Genomic DNA, 17,903 nt, shown 5'->3' on the forward strand with positions numbered 1-17,903 from the left:
GGAGCTGAGTGGCAGAGTGCTCGCTGAGCATGCTCAAGGCCCTGGGTTCAATTGCCGGTGCCGTCAAAAATTAAAAAAAACTTGTTTTCAAATCTGAACTTATATTTTTCCTTTTTTTCTTTTTTTTTTTTTTTTTTTTTTTTTTTTTTTTTTTTTTTGCGGTATTGGGGATCGAACTCACGACTTGGCGCTTGCCAAGCAGGTGTTTTATGCCACCGAGCTGTATCCCCAGCCCTGAACTTACACATTTCTGAAAGAAGTCATCCCAGCAATGTATGAGCTTTGGATCCCCTCAAATTTGTGTGCGCCCCTACCTGCCCAGGTGTTTCTGAGCTGGGGGAATAAGCAGCTGCTTCCGGGAAGAGGGAGGAAAGGAGTTTTCCAGAGGTCAGGCTCGGCGGAAGGCCTTAGCTGAGTGTGGGCTGAGGCAGGCGTGTTCCTGCGCCGACACTCCGCAGCGCCACGTCCTCACCTCCTCGCCTCTCTGCTGCCGCAGGTCTTCTCGTGGGCACCCTGGATGTGGTGCTGGACTCCAGCGCCCGCGTGGCCCCCTACCGCATCCTCCACCAGACCCAGGACTCGCAAGTCTACTGGACCGTGGCATGCGGTAGGTGCCCTGAGTTAAAGCCGCGCCTGGGATGTCGAGGGGACCCCAGCCCCTCATAAGCACTGCGGGGCTCAGCCTGGACTCCGCTGGTCCGCACCTCACGCCATGTTTTCTCCAGGGATTCTCATTTTCCAGTTTGTCCGCTGGCTCACATGTCACTGTAACTCGGGTCAGTGCTGAGCCCCGCCCTGCTTGTGTTTCTGTGATGTGACCCAGGTTAGTCCCCACGGTGCAGGTCTGTGGCTGAGTTTTAGGTCAAGAGCAGGAGTCCTTCCCACGGCACATTTAGTGATGAGTTCCTGTATCTTTGTGCTTTTTGATGATGGCCTCACTAATTAAAGTGGTCCCCACACAGAGCACTGAGGCACTGTCGCCCCTGCCTGAGCACAGGGAGCCTGGGCATGCCTCACAAAGAGTGTGTGTTAGGGCAGCTTCCTCCAGGAGGAGCCATGGTGCCGCAGACCAAGCTCAGTGCTGGTGGAGCAACAATGGATATTAAATAAGCCGTCTTTAAACTGAGGCACAAGCACTCTGGGAAGCTGAGGCAGGAGGATCACAAGTTTGAGCCCAGTTTTCACAATCTTGCAAGACTTTATCTTGCTGAACATGGCGGCACACACCTGTAGTCCCAGCACTTGGGAGTCTGAGGCAGGAAGATTGCCACAAGTGTGAGGCCAGCCTGGACTACATTATGAGTTCAAGGCCAGCCTGAGCTTTATAGGCCCTGTCTCAAAAAACGAACAGAAAACACACAGAGACCTTATCTCAAAATAAAATATTTAAAATGGGTTAGGGATATAGCCTGTTTGAATATCTTGGGTTTAATCCTCAGTACCATTAAACAAAACAAGGACATCCACAGCGAAGTTAATGGGTTGACCATTTGATGAAAACATTGGGGTCAGAGGCAGTAGGAACCTAACCCTGTATTTCTGCTGAGGCGGTGGTTCTGCCTTCCCTGATTCAGTGTCATGGGACTGACTGAACTGTCCAGAGTAATGGGAACCCAAGAGGTTGGCCAGAGGAAGCAGAGCCACGCTCCTCCAGGGTGGGAGGAAGCTCCCTACAAGGCCCAGCATAGCCGTGCTCGCAACAGCGCTCTGTGCCAGCATTTCCCAAGCCTCCAGAGAGGTCCTTTGGTCCCCTCTGCTTCGAATGTGAGGAGGCTGCGGCCCAGCGGGACTAGTCACACACAGCCCCAGCTCAGTCCAGAGCACCTGCCACCAGCCCAGCACCAAAGGCCTCCGAGCAGGAGCTGCAGTGCCACTGAGCTGCACGCGACCTCCTGCTAGGCCGGGAAGAGGGTGATGAGGCTGAACTGACTCTCCAGGCAGCCCCCCAGCTCGGGCAGTGGGGCGGGCTGAGGGGATCAAAGCGGCCGAACAGCATAGTGTTGGCATGGGCACTGTCTGCTCTCCCAGCAGTGATCTGTGAGAGTGGATGGACTGAGTAGGGTTCACAAGGTGAGGACCAGTGCAGAGGTCCAGGAGGACTGGCTTCCCGGGCCAGAGCCTGAGTGGGAGGGTGTGCCTGCCAGGCCCAGGCGCTGAGGGCTGGAGACCGAAGGCTGGTGTGTGCCTTTCCATTGTTGTTTCTTCTTTTCCTCTTTTATATTTAGTTATTTATTTGTTTATTTTTTGATGGTGGGGTTTGAACACAGGACCTTTGCATTGAGTTACATCCCATCCCTGGCCCTTTTTATTTTTTGAGACAGGGTCTCGCTAAATCCTTAATTGCCCAGGCTGAGCTAGAACCTGCCATCCTCCTGCCTCCACCTCCCAGAGTGCTGAGATCACAGATGTGTGCCTCTACACCCAGCTGAGAGGGGTTATGTTAACACAAGCCCTGGGGTGGTCCTGGCTCAGTTGTGTCCATTCTCCGGAAGCAGATGGGCAGGGGGAGCGGGCGCAGTCCCAGGGAGGGGGAGAAGAGCGTGCATTGCAGGCTGGGTCCCTTTTGGTGACCTGTGCTAGATACAGGCGCCCTACTACCAACCCCACCTGACCTCCCAGACCACAGCCTGCCTTGGCCTCTGCCCATGGCCCATCCCCCCATCTGGGCTGGGCCCCAGAAGCAGCTCCCCAAAACCAGACGTTGTCCTGCCAGCACTGCCCAGTCAGTGAATAGCAGCACCTTAGCTGGCATTTGAGGAGTCCAGAGACCACCTGCCTGCATTGCCGGCCTCCTCACCCCAGCTCACACCCTGGCCGCAGACAGGCCACGTGCTGCAGGACCTGCATTTCCTACCTGTGCACCTCCCCAGGGATGCATGGCCCCACCTCGCTTCCTTGTTGGGAGAGAGCGTGCCCGGATGTCCCTGAGGGCCTGGGCCTCCTGCTTTCTCCAGCAGTGTGGGCACACAGACGTCTCTCAGGCCGGAAGCAGCCAAGGGCAAGGCTAGGCTCTGGCCAGGTGGCCAGGCAGGCATTCCAGTTTGGTCACGCTCTGCTGTGTAACCCTGGATAATGGACTTAAACTCTGTGTCTCAGGCTCATCCTGTAAAGTGAAAATAATGGTGTCTGCCTCCAAGGATTGAAATAACCCACAGGAACCTCTGAGAATAAGAGTAGCAGTTAGTAACCTAATAACCTTTTTATTCCCGCTACCTAACAGATGGCGTAGGTTAATATTAAATGAAGATTGAGTTACTCTTAATAAAAATTCTTGGGCCAGGGACGTAGCTCAGTGGCACAGCACCTGCCTGGCAAGCATAAGGTCCTGAGTTTGCTTCCCAGTACCAAAAAAATAATAATAATAATAATAATTCTTATAAATGCACATACATAAACATATTTTTGGCATAAACATTTATAATTAAAATGCAGCAGACAAACAGCATGAAGAAGGTGGCTTCTGTTTAGATTGGTTGGAAAGTGTGTAAAAGGAAATGACATGGTAGAGCTGTACTGTGTGAGTATTTAACTTCTGAATTCAATTTGTGGCTTCTTGGCGAAAAGGCAGATAAAAATTCCCCTACCAACTAGACCTTGGTCTCTACATAACAGAGTAAAAAGACTATTTTTTAAAAATAGAAAATAAAAATAATCATTTAAGAGACTTTCAGGGAAAAAATTTTTTCAGTACTAGAGATGAAACTCAAGGCTGCTCTACCACTAAGCTACATCTCCAGTCTGTTTTAGTTTTTATTTTGAGGCAAGGTCTTGACTAAATTGCCCAGGTGGGACACCAACTTAGGATCCTCCTGCCTCAGGCTTCCAGAGTGCTGGAATCACAGGCATGTGTCACCATGCCTGGCTTCCAGGGAAATTCTGATTGCCTGTTGAGACTTACTATGAGTTGTGTAATTGTGGGACAGTCATTTTCATGTGGCCATCCTCCCACAGGCCCTCAGGGATGATCTTTCCGGTGGAATTGCTTATTGAGCTGGTGAACTACTTGAGCAGATAACATGACACAAACAGCCCTAACCAAGACTGGCCAGGCTGTGACCGAGTGACAAGTGGTACTGAGGGCTGGAGAGGTGGCAGGGGCAAAGCCCAGCCACGGAAGGGTCAGTGCCATGACAGCTGGTACAAGAGTGTTGCCATAGCGGAGGCAGCATAGCTGGAGGTTAGGTGCCCTGCAGAAATGCCTGCTTCGAGTTTGTGCATGGCGCTCAGTGGTAGAGCATGGGCCTCACATGCGTGAGGCCTGGGTTCCGTGTAGTCTAGTTTACTGTCATGTATTTCTTGACCAAGGCTCCCTGCACGCCAGGTGCATGGGCCTGTGCGTGCCACAAGTAACTGGCCAGCAGGCAGCCACAGGCCAGCCAGGAAGGACAGCCAGTTGTCCCCGCTTCTCGAGCTCCATGGCAGATACAAGCGAATCTCCAAAAACTGTAGTGTGGAGGGCCAGGACAGGCTGGAAACTTCGCTCGACTTCACTCAGTCTTTGCTCCCCTCCCAACCCCTTGATGACAGCGAGCAAGCCACCCCCTACTGGGGAGTGGCACTGTGCTGCCTTCTCAAAGTTTCTCCATCTCCCCTGGGCCTGGAGGACTCTCAACAGCCCCCTGCAGAGGACAGGGACGCCCTCCTAGGTAGGGCAGAAAGAGGGGAGCAGCTCAGCAGGGAAGCTGAGAGGGTGGCAGTTTCCACCTGCCCGGCAGAGCCCAGCTGCCCAGGAGAACGGCACCCTGCAGGGGGCTTGTCTGACCTGCGTCGGCACACAGCCTCGCAGGAGAGAGCTGGAGCCACCTCTGCAAAGTCTGACGGTGCTGGATTAGTCACCTCCACAGTGAAGCACACGTAAGTTCTTTCAGCCAGAAGCAAAGCCTTGAAGGTGTCCAGACTGTCCAGGTCAGAGGACACTTAGCAGCTGCTGACATCGTCACTCTTGGCATCAGGGAGGGGTGGAGGCTTTGCCTCCCTGATAGCACTGAGATTCAGTCTTTCTTGTTTCACCAGGAACATGTATATGAATTTTGTTATATACATATAATGTTTAAGAAGAAAAAGATTAGCCGGGCATGATGGCACACATCTGTAATCCCAGCTACTTGGGAGGCTGAGGAAGGAGGATTGCAAGTGTCAAACCATTCTGAGCAGTTCAGACCATGCCTCAAATCTAAAATGAAAAGCAGGAGGAGATTCCTAAACAGTTTAAAGAGTATGGTTTCGCAAACACAACAAGACAGGTCACCCATCGTAATCTCTTCTTTCGTTTGTGTTTAAGACTTGTTGGTTTCATGAGTTTCCTTTATGTCACCAAACCGCTCGTAGGTTCTTCCCGTAAAGAGATCACAAAGCACTGGGAGTGGCTGGAAAACAACTTGCTGCAGACACTGTCCATCTTTGACAATGAGGAAGACATCACCACCTTCGTCAAGGGCAAGATTCATGTAAGGTTCCCTCCACCAGCCGTTCCCACTCCTCAGCCTGCGTGTCGCATGCATTCGGCTGACTGCGGCCACACATATTTGGGGGAAGAATCGCATGCGTGCTGAACAGTACCGACTGCTTTCTTGTGACTCTCTAGACAGTGGCGGTTTCCATGGCATTTACATTACAGTACTGTGAATAACCTCAGTGTGTATAGGTCACAACACAGACAGTATATCCTGTATGTAAAGGACTTGCTATCTGGGAATTCTGGGGCCTGTGGGGACCCTAGAACCCATCCCTGTGGATACCAACAGATGCATGGAGAGTCTCAGTTCATCTTCAGACAGCTTGATGCAGGTTTCACTCCCATTTTGCAGGGATGGAAGCTGTGGTGTCTGCTTGCTGTCTTAGAATTGGAAGGCGGTTGCACTCATTCCTGTTGCTGTGGTTGGACCTAGAACATCCCCAGGCCCCTGTGTCTCAGGCTTGGCCCCCAGCCCCAGCACTGTGGGAGGTGGGGGAGCTTTGGAGAGGGGCCCCTGGGAGGGAGGCGGTGGTACCTTTCTCTGTGCTTTCCAACTCCCATGACGTGAAGAGCCTGTACCCCACACATTCCCCCCATGAGGCAGCACCACCAGGGGCCCACAGACCACAGGCTAGAACCAGCGCTGCTTCCCTGTAAATGAATACCTCAGCACTTCTCAGAGTGGCAGAAAGTGGAGCACAGGTCCGGCAGGCCTGCCTCTCCTGACCGAGAGCTGAAGGCTGAAGCTTAGCTTGGAGTTTAGGTTCTTGGAAAGTGACTTAGACACAGGTGTGTTTTCCAGGGCCTCTGCTGACAGAAGAGGGTGGAAATGAAAGACTGTGATAAAGGAATATTTTATTCTAAAACTAATATGGTTTTAATTTTTGTTTTGTTTTTGAGAGAGGGTCTCACTTACATAGTTCAGGCTAGTCTTGAACTCACTGTGTAGCCCAGGCTGGCCTCAAACTAACAACAATCCTCCTTCCTCAACCTCCCGAATGCTGGGATTGTAGCATGTGCCACCAAGCCCAGGGAAAACTGGTGTTATTTTAAAAGACACATTCCCTTCACCCAGCAATTCTTTTCCTTGGAATCTACCCTGTAGTATGTTTCTATGTGCAGGACCACAACGCCTGTGTTGAGATGCTTCTTGCAGCACGTGTTAGCAGAACACCTGAGACAGTGCCTCCTGGTCCCCTGATAAGCGGGGAAGCAGCTGTTCTCAGCTCTGCAGAGGGGAACGTGATAGTGACTGGCACGAGTTGCATCCTTTCTGTCTGCTTAGTCTGCAGAATGCTTCATTTCCAGGAGACTTGTTAATTGTATGAGGTGTGCTTCCAAGAATATTTGCAGACATCAGAATGATGAAAAGGTGGCAGTGTCTAAGAACCCGCCTACGAGTTTATCCCAAGGGGAGGGGGCAAGGATGAAAGACAGAAAGGCACCGAAGTCATCTGGAATGCAGAAGCCAAGCGGCTCCTTGCCTCTAGTGGACAAAAGAGCGCCAGGCATCTGGCACACCTCACTTTTATTAACCTGGGCACAGGAGCACGCAGTTAGGGTAGCAGAAGATTCACCTGCCTCCTGTGATCTATAGCATATGCCCAGATGAACAACCAGATCCCAGCTGTGTTGACGCATTCCCTGGAACTGGCTAGCAGGCCTGCATGTTGCCAAAGGAACACAGCCTGCTGTTTTTCTCCTTTGTGCACACAGAGAAGGGTCAGTTAGGCCTCGGTCCTCAGTCTCTGGTCTGCGTCTCCCCGTTTTTGTTGTAGTGATAGCAGCAGCAGAAGCAAAGTGAAGCGAAGCACAGTGGCGCCTGTTCCCTGTGTTGCCGCTCTCCTCTCCAGAGGTAGTCTGCAGACTATGGACAAAGCAGTGAGACAAATCATCAAGAGTCCCAGCAATCCTTACACGCTGTGATATTAATCCCAGCAGCAAGGAGATTACCAAACATTCTGTGCAGGCCTTGACAGTGGACAAGTCTTTCTGCTTCCTTCTGTTGTGATCTGGGAGAAGGCTCTCTCTGGTGAGGAGAGCAGGGACACGTTACTGCACAGGTGTATCCCATGGAGGACTCTGCCAGGGTTGCGTGCTCCTAGAGGGCACTCACACCCTCTGTCCGTTTCTTGCAACAACACAAGCAAACCCCACCACCACCAGCAGAGTAACTGGTCCCTTCATCTGCTAGTGTTACTGCAGGTAACCAGAATCACTCACGGAGGCCAAAAATAGGAACAAGCAGGGTTGGATTTAGTGCACGCAGCTGATACCCCACCCCAGCTGTTGCTTGTCAGAGGCATCCACCCCAGGGATAGGGAGACAGCGGATTATATAGTAGTTGATCCAGTTTCTAAAAAGAGCAGGGTAGGAGCTGGGGTTTAGCTCAGTGGCAGAGCGACTGCCTGGCAAGCGGAAGGTCGTGAGTTTGATTCCTGGTACTGGAAGAAAAACATAAAAATAAAAATGGGGTATTTCCAGAAAAGTGCAGTGCAGAGTTTATCTGATCACATGGTGGTCGTCTTAGTCATGGGGTCAGCACAGCATTTGTCAGAAACAGCATTTTATCAAAGTAGCACTGCTTACAAGTGGAAACTGCTTAGTGCAGGGTAAGAGTGAGCATGTGATTTTGGAGAACAAGAGTGAGTTCCTCTGAGGTTTAAAGAGTTCTAAAGTGGAGTTTGGCACGGAATGGGGTCTCTGCTGCCACACCAGGATCGCCGTAACACTTGTGCTTTCTGCCTTCCCCGTGCTCTTGTACTTGCGGCCAGTGGGATTCCACGGGGTGCTGTCTGTATCACCAACAGGGTCCAAACAATTACACGTAAATGTTTCAAGATCAAGGCGAGTTTGTGGCTTATTATGTCTGACTCCCCCTTTTTGTTTTTGTAATTGTCCTTTTAGCGTTAAATGTGCATGCGCGACAGTTCCTTGTCCTTGAGGATTGTAAGGAATTCCAGTGGAATGAATAACATCCTTCTGTTGTAAGAACATCTAAAAGCTGTTGCTTGTGCAGGCAGGACCATTCTATGTTTTCATTGTCTTAGGGACTCCCATTTTTGCAAATGCCGAGAGATAATGTTGCTGTGTATGCCCTGCAGTCTCTCCTGTATGGCAGGTAGCATGTATAAAATGAGAGTAACTATCTGTATTGAGCTGCACGTACTGAAGTCTGCCAGATTGGGATATATGCGTTACATCCATTCGCTACAGCTCACTCGCCCTGAGGCCTCAGGTATTACAGCCTTCTGACGGAATTGATATAGGTAAAATCTGGCATGTTGGACAAGATTGTACAATATAGTGTGCCTGTGATATGGGAGTTAGACCCAGGGCTTTCACACTGGACTATATTCCCAGTGCGCCCCCCACTTTCTTCCTTTTTGAGACAGGGCTTGACTAAGTCACTAAGCTACCCAGACTGGGCTTAAACCTCCAGTTCCTGGGCCTCAGCCTCCCAGAGTGCTGGATTCCAGGCATAAAATACCACACCCTGCTCCTGTTCTTCATTCTCTGTCGCCTCCAGCAGCACAGCATCTTGAGGTTCATCAGTTACTCCCTGTCCTGCCCTCCCTTCTGTTCTCACCTCCCTATGACTCTGAACTCTTCACTGGGATGCATTGTTCAACCTGCTACATGACCTAACGGTTAAATAAGAAAACCTGAATAAGCTTAAAACTTTGGGGTTAATGTAGGTGTTTTGAGACAGGATCTCATTATGTAGCCCAGGCTGGCCTCAAACTCACAGGCGGTCTGCTTCAGCATCTGAGTGCTAGGATTATTATAGGTGCGCACCACCATGTCCAGTTGAAAAGGATTAAAGAAACTCAGTCAGAAATTTAATATCCTGCCAGTGATATTTTTACAGATGAGTTCTATCTTTGACAAACAGAAAATTCTAACCCCATGATCCATACTGGTTATGAAAAGGTCAAAAATAGGGTGAATGTAACTGGGTGTGGTGGTGCATACCTGTACTCCCAGCATGGTGGGAGGCTGAGACAGGATTGCAAGTTCCGGCTAAGGCTGGGCAATTGAGTGACTTAGCAAGACCTTGTCTCAAGATAAAATATAAGTGTGAAGTCCCTAGTACCACTAAGTAAGTAAGTAAATAAATAAATAAAATGTTTAAATTATTTTTGAAAACTATTATAGTGAAACGCACTGGTCTTTTGGGGCTCTGGGTCTTGGAGGTTCCAGTTCACAACAGTGCCCTGGATGGCCTGTGTGAAGCCGCACAGCCCTCAGGGATGGGGACAGCAGGGCTGCCTTGCCATCCTCCAGGAGCAGTGGGGACAGAGGGAGCCATGGGCTGGGTCCCCAACCAAGACAGCCCGAGGCCCTGAAGGTCACACGGGCCTCAGGGACACAGCGGACAGAGCAGGTGGTTCCCTGCTCCGGAGGATGGGAAGGAGGGGCAGCAGAAAGGAAGCGAGACTTCCTCCAAGCAGGAAGAAAAGTACTGTTCCTCCAACTCCTAGGTTCTTGACTGGAGCTCTGTACCAAAAGACAAATTTGACATGAGAAAAAGAAACTGAAGCTTGTGAACATGACATAGCTCACAGTAGCTGGGAGACTGGGGGAGCGCCTGGATGGCTGGTTGGAACCGGGCTTTATGTGGCACCCACCCAGCAACAGGGTGTGGGGAGAGAAACGGCAGGGTGAAGGCAGCCAGGCTTGGGCTTCCACAGGGAGGACACTGGGGAGGTCCATTCGTGCCTTTTTCCCAGATGCCCTCTGTGTCACCTCTTCCAAGGAGATCCCGGAGCCTTCCCTCGCAGTAGTCCAGGAGCCTGCTCATCGTTGCACAGGCGGCTTCTGTCACCTGTGCTCCTTGATGCAGACCACCCCGAGAGGCTGCTCCTCCACCTGTGCTCAGGCCCTCGAGCCAGAACCCTAGAGTCTCGGCCTCCCTCTAACGTGCCCAGGACTGTTGTCTCCTGCAGGGCATCATTGCAGAGGAGAACAAGAGCCTTCAGCCCCAGGGAGATGAGGACCCTGGGAAGTTCAAGGAGGCCGAGCTGAAGATGCGGAAGCAGTTTGGGATGCCGGAGGGCGAGAAGTTGGTCAACTACTACTCCTGCAGCTACTGGAAGGGCCGTGTGCCCCGGCAGGGCTGGCTCTACCTCACTGTCAACCACCTGTGTTTCTACTCCTTCCTGCTGGGAAAGGAAGGTGAGCACAGCCAGGCAAGCGGAGGCGGCCAGGTGCATTGTCCCTCTTGCCTTGCGATTCAGATGCCTTCCTCCGGCTGCACCGACACCTGTGGTCCTCTGTTCTCCGTGCCCTGACTCCCCTGCCCACACCTCCAGAGTCCACTGCATCTCCAGACTGCAGTGTCCTATGGGTCTCCTCAGCCCCCAGGTGCCCATCCACACACAGCGAGCAGAAGGGGCTCCCTGAAACCCAGCTGCCACCTTAGCAACCCCCAGACTTGAGCCAGGCTTACACCTGCTTCTGTGCACAGCCCACCGGGAGAGCTCTCCACACGGTTACCTGCCACGGGTCCCTCCCAGCAGGATGCACGCTGTACTTCCTGCCCTGCATCAGCTCCCCCTATTGCCTCTGTCACCCGGAAAGCACCCCCAAGCCTTTAGTTCTACCCAGTGTCAGAGCCATTGCCCTTTGCCACATCTCCCCGCCCCCCAGATAGCGTCCCCTGCTGTTCCTGCCCTCACTGTTTGCTTGTCAAGACTGAGAACCTATAGCAGGGCAGGTGTCCTGCTCTGTGCGACTTGGCTCATGTGTCCCCCTCTGTGGACCTCCTCGGGCATTTTGGGGCCCAGTGCCCATGCACTGAGCGTGGCTGGCCCAAGAGGCAGTGGCCTAGGCACTCCTCTCAACCCTGTGTCAGCACCACCAGACCAGCAGGGAGAGCTGCAGCTCACGGCGTCAGGCATGGCCCCCTCCAGGGCGGGTTCTGGGCACAGGTGAAGTCGGGAGCTTCGCCTTGCCCAGTCGTAGTCAGTGCACTCTGTCCCTCCCGGATTCCAGTGAGCCTGGTGGTGCAGTGGGTGGATGTCACACGGCTGGAGAAGAATGCTACGCTGCTCTTCCCTGAGAGCATCCGTGTGGACACCAGGGACAAGGAGCTCTTCTTCTCCATGTTTCTCAATATCAGCGAGACCTTCAAGCTCATGGAGCAGCTGGCCAACCTGGCCATGCGGCAGCTGCTGGACAGCGAGGGCTTCCTGGAGGACAAGGCTTTGCCCAGGCCCATCCGACCGCACAGGAACATCTCAGCTCTGAAGCGGTGCGTGACCCTGGGGGGGAGGTGGGGGTGCCTAGGCCGGGTCTGATGGCCCTTCCTGGAGCCCACTGTGTGGTGATGTGCGAGCCTAGCGTGTGTGTGTGTGTTCCTGGGCTCCCCACTGTGGAAGGAGGCAGGTGAATGGTTGCAGCAGCAGCCTGGGCGGGGTGGAGTACGCCGAAAGGCTAATGATGGCCTGCGAGTCCTGCTGCCGTGGAGCAGGCACCCTGCCTTGTAGTAGGAAGGTGCTCTTCGCATCCTGTCTCAGGATGCGACTTATTTATTGTGTCAGACCGGGACATTGAGTCGCAGGGAGCCAGGCAGTGCGGGGCCTAGGGGAGCACCTGTCAGGAGGTGGGGAGGCTACCTCTGTAAGGCTCAGTGAATGTGGGCTCGGTGCAAAGCCTCCACCCGCCATGGTACACCATCTCCTCAAGACTCTCGAGGGACCCTGACAGCCAGGGGCCGGCCCAGGAGTGAAGCCAGCAGGAGACAGGCCATGCGCAGGCCTGAGGTCACTGCTATGCGGGCCGAGGGGTTGGTAGAGTAGATTATGGTGGCCGGCCCCTCTAGATGGCTTGTCTGCCCTCAAGGCGTCAGGTTCATAGGAACCCCAGAAGGCTAGCGGAGAACTCAGCCAGGGTGGGCACTGCTGGATTCACACTTGCGTTGTACCCACAGATTGTGCTGTCGACCTGTGGTGCACCTTCAGGACCAGAATGCTGTGTGAGGGTCTCAGTGTCCTATGTGGTAGCTTTTAGGGCCTTCTAGAGAGAAGCCAAGCAGGGCTGGAACTTGGTCCTACCCAGTGGCCTCCCTTGAGGTGCACGGTCAGGCCCAGGTGGGGCCAGGGCAGCCCAGGCAGGCAGGGGCTCCCCTAGGACAAGAGTGCAAACTGCTTAGAGACTAAGTACTGGCTGCAACCCAGAACCCACTTATTTATTGCGAAGTGCCAATGCTGCAGTTAAACTGGAATACTGAGGTTTCAGTTTAGAAAAAAACGACTCTGCATTAACGTTTTTGAACACAGAACATGCAGTTCACCACCACTGCCCTAGGAAGGCGTGTCTGTGTGGACAGAGCTGCACAGGGACAAGGGGCCAGGCCACCCACCACAGCATCACACAGACACCCACTTCTGCTCTTCCCCAGCGGGAGCGCTCGTCTGGATTCCAGGCTGGAATTTGCTCTTCCCAATGTGAAGCAGCAGCCTCAGGGCCCCTGGCTTGTGGGGTGTGAGCCATGAGGGGTGCAGGACCTGGAACCACTGGGCACGGCCTGCCCTTCAGTGCCAGGTGGACGTTGTGGGCTGCCAGGTCAGCCTCTGTGTTCTTGCCAGGCGGTCAGGTCTCCAGGCACAGTATGTGCTGCCACTTCCCCGCTGGTCCTGTGCATGTCCCATGTCTTGATCATTTCACATGCATCTTTCGTTGAACTCAAATCCCTGGACACAACCTGCTCACTGGAGGACCCCAGGATCCTGAAGTCAGTGTGGAAATGGAGGCCTCCTCGAGGGCATGCTGACTCCGACACGTATGTCCCTTCCCACCTTGCTTCCTCAGAGACTTGGATGCCCGAGCCAAGAACGAGTGCTATCGGGCCACATTCCGGCTGCCCAGGGACGAACGGCTGGACGGTCACACGAGCTGTACCCTGTGGACGCCATTCAACAAGCTGCACAACCCTGGCCAGATGTTCATCTCCAACAACTACATCTGCTTCGCCAGCAAGGAAGAGGACGCATGCCACCTCATCATCCCTCTGAGGGAGGTGAGAAGTGCTGGGGCGGGCCTTGGCTCAGCCCTGCCAGGCCCAGGGCTCCAGATTTCACTCCTGAGTGCGTCTCACACACCCTTCCTGGGCAGCAGTGCCTTTCCGTTCTTTGGTGCAGGTGGGAGCAGGAACTGCCCTGACTCTGAGCTCAGCCTCACCAGGATGCCCCAGGAGTACTCCTCCAGAACCGTCCCTTCCTCTCCACGGCCTCCACCTGGGACACCCACGTCCACTTGGGCCATCAGGACAGTCCACACAGTGACACATCCTCTCACAGCACCCAGGGAGTCCACAGCATCAGTCTGGGCCCAGCAAGACTCTGCCTAGGGCCCTCCAGTAGGGAATAGTCACCAGCCGCCTTCTGGGGCCTGAGCCTTCCACTCGTATACACCCCAACATGGCCGTGCACACAGTCACCGCAGGGACATGTCACATGCACACATATATGCTTGCACATAGGTTCACACACCATACACATTCACACCCATCAATACTGTGCATGCATACATAGCCCATGCATGTGCACACAGCATGCATCCACCCTGCTCCGTCTGCCCCAGCACCTCCAGCCTCTCTGCCTGCATCTCGGTGGGCTCAGAGCTGAGCTCTGGGACAGGCTGTCTGGAAGTTCTCCCTCAGGACAGGTGCGTTGGGAGGCCTTGCAGTGAGGGCTGCTCACAGCTTTTAAGAAGAGGCAGTGGCCACCCTCCCTTTGAGAAGCCAGCAGGACCCATAGCCAGTCCAAGCACTTGACATCACCTCCTCTTAGAGGCCTGCAAGGCCAGTGTAGTCACTGCCAGCAGACAAGACATGCAAGTCCCTCATCAGCGTCACCTAGGAGGTGACAGTCCGGATGTGAATCCATGTTCCGCCTTGCATGCTGTGCCACTGTGGCCCTCTCACAGCCACAAAGGTGGGGGAGCCCCCACGCAGATGCCCAAGCCTGTGTTTTTGCCTTCTCAGGTGACCATTGTTGAAAAGGCCGATAGCTCCAGTGTCCTGCCCAGCCCTCTCTCCATCAGCACCAAGAGTAAAATGACCTTTCTGTTTGCCAACCTGAAAGACCGTGACTTCCTAGTGCAGAGGATCTCGGACTTCCTCCAGAAGACCCCCTCCAAACAGCAAGGGGGCAGCCTCGCAGGAGGGAGAGCCAGCACTGTGGACCCAGCCCCAGAGGTGAGGGCGTCCTGCTGGCCTGGTGGGGGGGCGGGGGGCAGTGGCCTCGCTGTGCTGCCTGCAGGGCTGGGCTGGAGCTGTGTAGGGGACGGAGAACTGCATTCCGGGGCACTAGCCACTCGCACCCCTGCACAACAGCATCCTTCCTCTTCCTCACCCACACTTGCCTGACCAGCCCCCTCCTGCTGCCCCTGAGGACCTTCTTCCCTGTGGATAGCAAAGTTGGGTCACTGCTGTGGCCTCTGCCTTGCTGGCCTTTCAGTCTGAGCTTCTGACAGGGAGACTTCTTGTTTTCAGGGCTAGGGCTGGAGCTCAGGGACTTGCATTCTTCCACTGAGCTATAGCCCCAGCCAAAACTCCTTTCAGACATAGCTGTAGCGTCATTATATACAACAGATTTAATAATCATTCCTCAGTATCAGCTGTGCCTCAGTAACTATGGGAGATTGGATCCAGGACCCCCACAATACCAAAATCCAATACCAAAACCAAAATCCATGGGTGCTCACGTCTTCCTGCCTGTCTGGACTTCTCCGGATGACTTACACACCTAACACAACACAAGTAACTGCTGTGTGCATAGCTGTATTCTGAGGCTTAGGGAACAGTGACAGGGAAAATCTATGCACGCTCCTTATAGAGGCAGTTTTCTTCCTCTGCACATTTTCTCCGTGTGTTTGGTTGAATCCATGGTATAGAGAACTGTTTATATTTAACTTTCCCCAAGCCCAGGTGTACTTTTCAGTTTGATCATTTGATCCCAGGTGCTGGGATTATGAGGGCATGCGAGCTTTATAAAGTGGTTTAAAAGGTACACTTTTATTTAGTTAATAAAGCAATCGATAAGCTCATTCTACTACCCATACATCTATCTGTTTTTTGTTTTGTTTTTTGGGACAGGGTCTCGCTGTATAGTTCAGGCTGACCTTGAACTCACTACGTAGCCCAGGTTGGCCTTGCACTTACAGCAATCCTGCCTCCACCTCCCAGTTGCTGAGATTAAGGCATACATGGAAGGCCGAAGCAGAAGGATCACCACAAGTTCAAGGCCAGCCTGGGCTACAAAATGAGTTCAAAGCTAGCCTGAATTATATAGTGAGACCCAGTCTTAAAAAAAAAATTTTTTTTAATTAAAAAAAATGTAAATAAACCACTTTAAAGGAAGGAGGAGGAAAGGAGACAGAAAAGTACTACTGGCTATTTCCATGTTGTTTATAGTAGCAAACTGGTATTGTCTTAAAAGGAGGGAACTAAAGGATCAATGGAAAGGTACTAACCTAAATCTAACTATTAAAATAAAAATATATCCTGGGCATGGTGGTGCACACCTGTGACCCCAGCACTTGGGAGGCTGAGGCAAGAGGATCCCTGTGAGTTCGAGGCCAGCCTGGTATAGTGAGACCTTGTGTCAAAACAAACAAAACTATATATGTATGTGTGTGTGTGTGTGTATATATATATATATATACACACACACACACACACACACACATACATGCTTTCTGACAGAAAATAATTGAGAGAGGGCAGAAGGGTGCAGTGAGTTTAGGGTAGCTCCTTCAAGAAGTTTTGAGCTCAGGTCGGCAGAGAAGAGCAGGGCCACCCTCTTGTGGGGGATATGAGCTTTCTGTCACTGGGACTGCATACCTGAGGTCATCGTTTGCTTGCAGGGAGGAAGCATGTCTGTGTAGCCTGTGGCCACTTGGGCCTTCTCTTGGCTCTGTCAGCAGGACACCGTGGCAGGAGCACATGGTGGAGCCCAGCTCTGTGCGTCCTGTGGCCCGGAGTGAGGGAGGGGACTGGGTCCCAGGGCCCCATCGAGGGCACCTCCCTGGCCTCCCCTCTGCCCCGATCCCACCTGCTCAGGCCCCACCACCACCCCACACTGCCATGTTGGGGCTAGGCCTTGAGCACTGAGCCCCTGAGGATGCGAGCCAGGGTTAGCTTGCTCCTTAGAGCCGCCTTCCGCGTGAACAACATCCAGCTGAGCACCGGGAACGGTTTTAAGGGTGCTGGCCGCAAGACTGCAGCTGAGAGGAAGGAGGCCAGAGGAGAGGGGAGGGCTGCTGGAGAGAGGCCCAGAGAGGAGCGGGTGCAGCCAGGGCAGCGGCGGAGAAGCTCAGGCCCCTGTGACTGGGCACGGGCAGGCGGACCGCCTGTGGAGGCCTCAGTTGCTTCTGCTTCTGCTCTGCTTGCCTAGTGAAAGAGGAAACAGGAAATGAGAATGGGCAAGTGGTTTTTGAAGTTTTTTCTGGATAAATATGTGAAATGGCTATTGAGGCAGGAGAAGGGCCTGACTAGGAAAACAGGATCCTGGGCATCAGTGTGCGCCCACCTGAGGTGTAACCCAGTGGGGCCTCTGCAAAGAGCAGCCTGGGCCCTCGGGCTTGGTCTTCAGCTCACAGAAAGCACGTCCCTGGGAGCATGTCACTCAGGAAGCACATTCCTGGAGTCTGGATACTTTGCTGGCACTGAGATTTCTGATCCTCTAAGATACTTTGTATTGCCTGAGAGCCTGTTTGTGTCACCGACCCTTTTATTTTCAGGGTGGAGGGGCACTAGGAGTGAACCCAGGCCTTGCACACGCGAGGGCAGTGCTCTGCCCCCGGGGATGTGTCTCCACCTCCAAGTCCTCAGGGAGCTCCAGCAGGAAGCAGCATCACAGTTAGGCACCATTGTCTATGCCAGGGGCCTGCCTGCTGGATTCCAGCATCCTGTTATGAAGTATGTTTAGTACCGGTGTGGTGGCTTACACCTGTAATCCCAGTGCTCAGGAGGCTGAGGCAGGAGGATTACTGCGGAGTTCAATGCCAGCCTGAACTGTAGCAAGACCCTGTCTTAAAAAACTAAAAAAGTAAAACTTATAAAAGTATGTTTTTTTGTGTTTGTTTTTTGTTTTGTCTTTTTGAGACAGGGTCTTGCTATGCAGTTCAGGCTGGCCTTGAGCTCACTTTGTATCCCAGGCTGGCCTTGAACTCACAGCAATTCTCCTCTCTCAGCCTCTTGAGTGCTGGGACATGTGCATCACCACACCCGGCCTAAAAGTATGTTTAAAAGGGCCCCAAATCCACTTCTAAAATACCAGTCCAGGGCAGCATGGTAGACAGTGGGTGGAAACCAGCGGCGCTCCCTATCTTTCTTTCTTACCGAGAGCAGTGGTGTGAGGGCGGGCTGTAACACCTGTACAATGTGAAGAGCGGTTTGCTAAGTTCTGCTGTAACACCTGTACAATGTGAAGAGCGGTTT

The 17,903-nt window shown here is 53.0% G+C and overlaps 1 protein-coding gene across 1 annotated transcript in view; it reads left to right on the top strand.

The window, feature by feature from the left end:
- Positions 1 to 496: 496 nt before the first annotated feature.
- Positions 497 to 17,903, top strand: part of Tbc1d9b (TBC1 domain family, member 9B (with GRAM domain)) — a gene marked incomplete at its 5' end in the record, with an annotated part of 34,161 nt that continues 16,754 nt past the window's right edge. The window contains 6 exon segments of the mRNA XM_013507857.1: positions 497 to 607; positions 5,329 to 5,447; positions 10,405 to 10,633; positions 11,453 to 11,711; positions 13,271 to 13,478; positions 14,445 to 14,657. Coding sequence (XP_013363311.1) covers positions 497 to 607; positions 5,329 to 5,447; positions 10,405 to 10,633; positions 11,453 to 11,711; positions 13,271 to 13,478; positions 14,445 to 14,657 — 1,139 coding nt within the window.

This window comes from Chinchilla lanigera, unplaced genomic scaffold, assembly GCF_000276665.1.
Source record: "Chinchilla lanigera isolate Chin_1 unplaced genomic scaffold, ChiLan1.0 scaffold00007, whole genome shotgun sequence".
Taxonomy (NCBI): domain Eukaryota; kingdom Metazoa; phylum Chordata; class Mammalia; order Rodentia; family Chinchillidae; genus Chinchilla; species Chinchilla lanigera.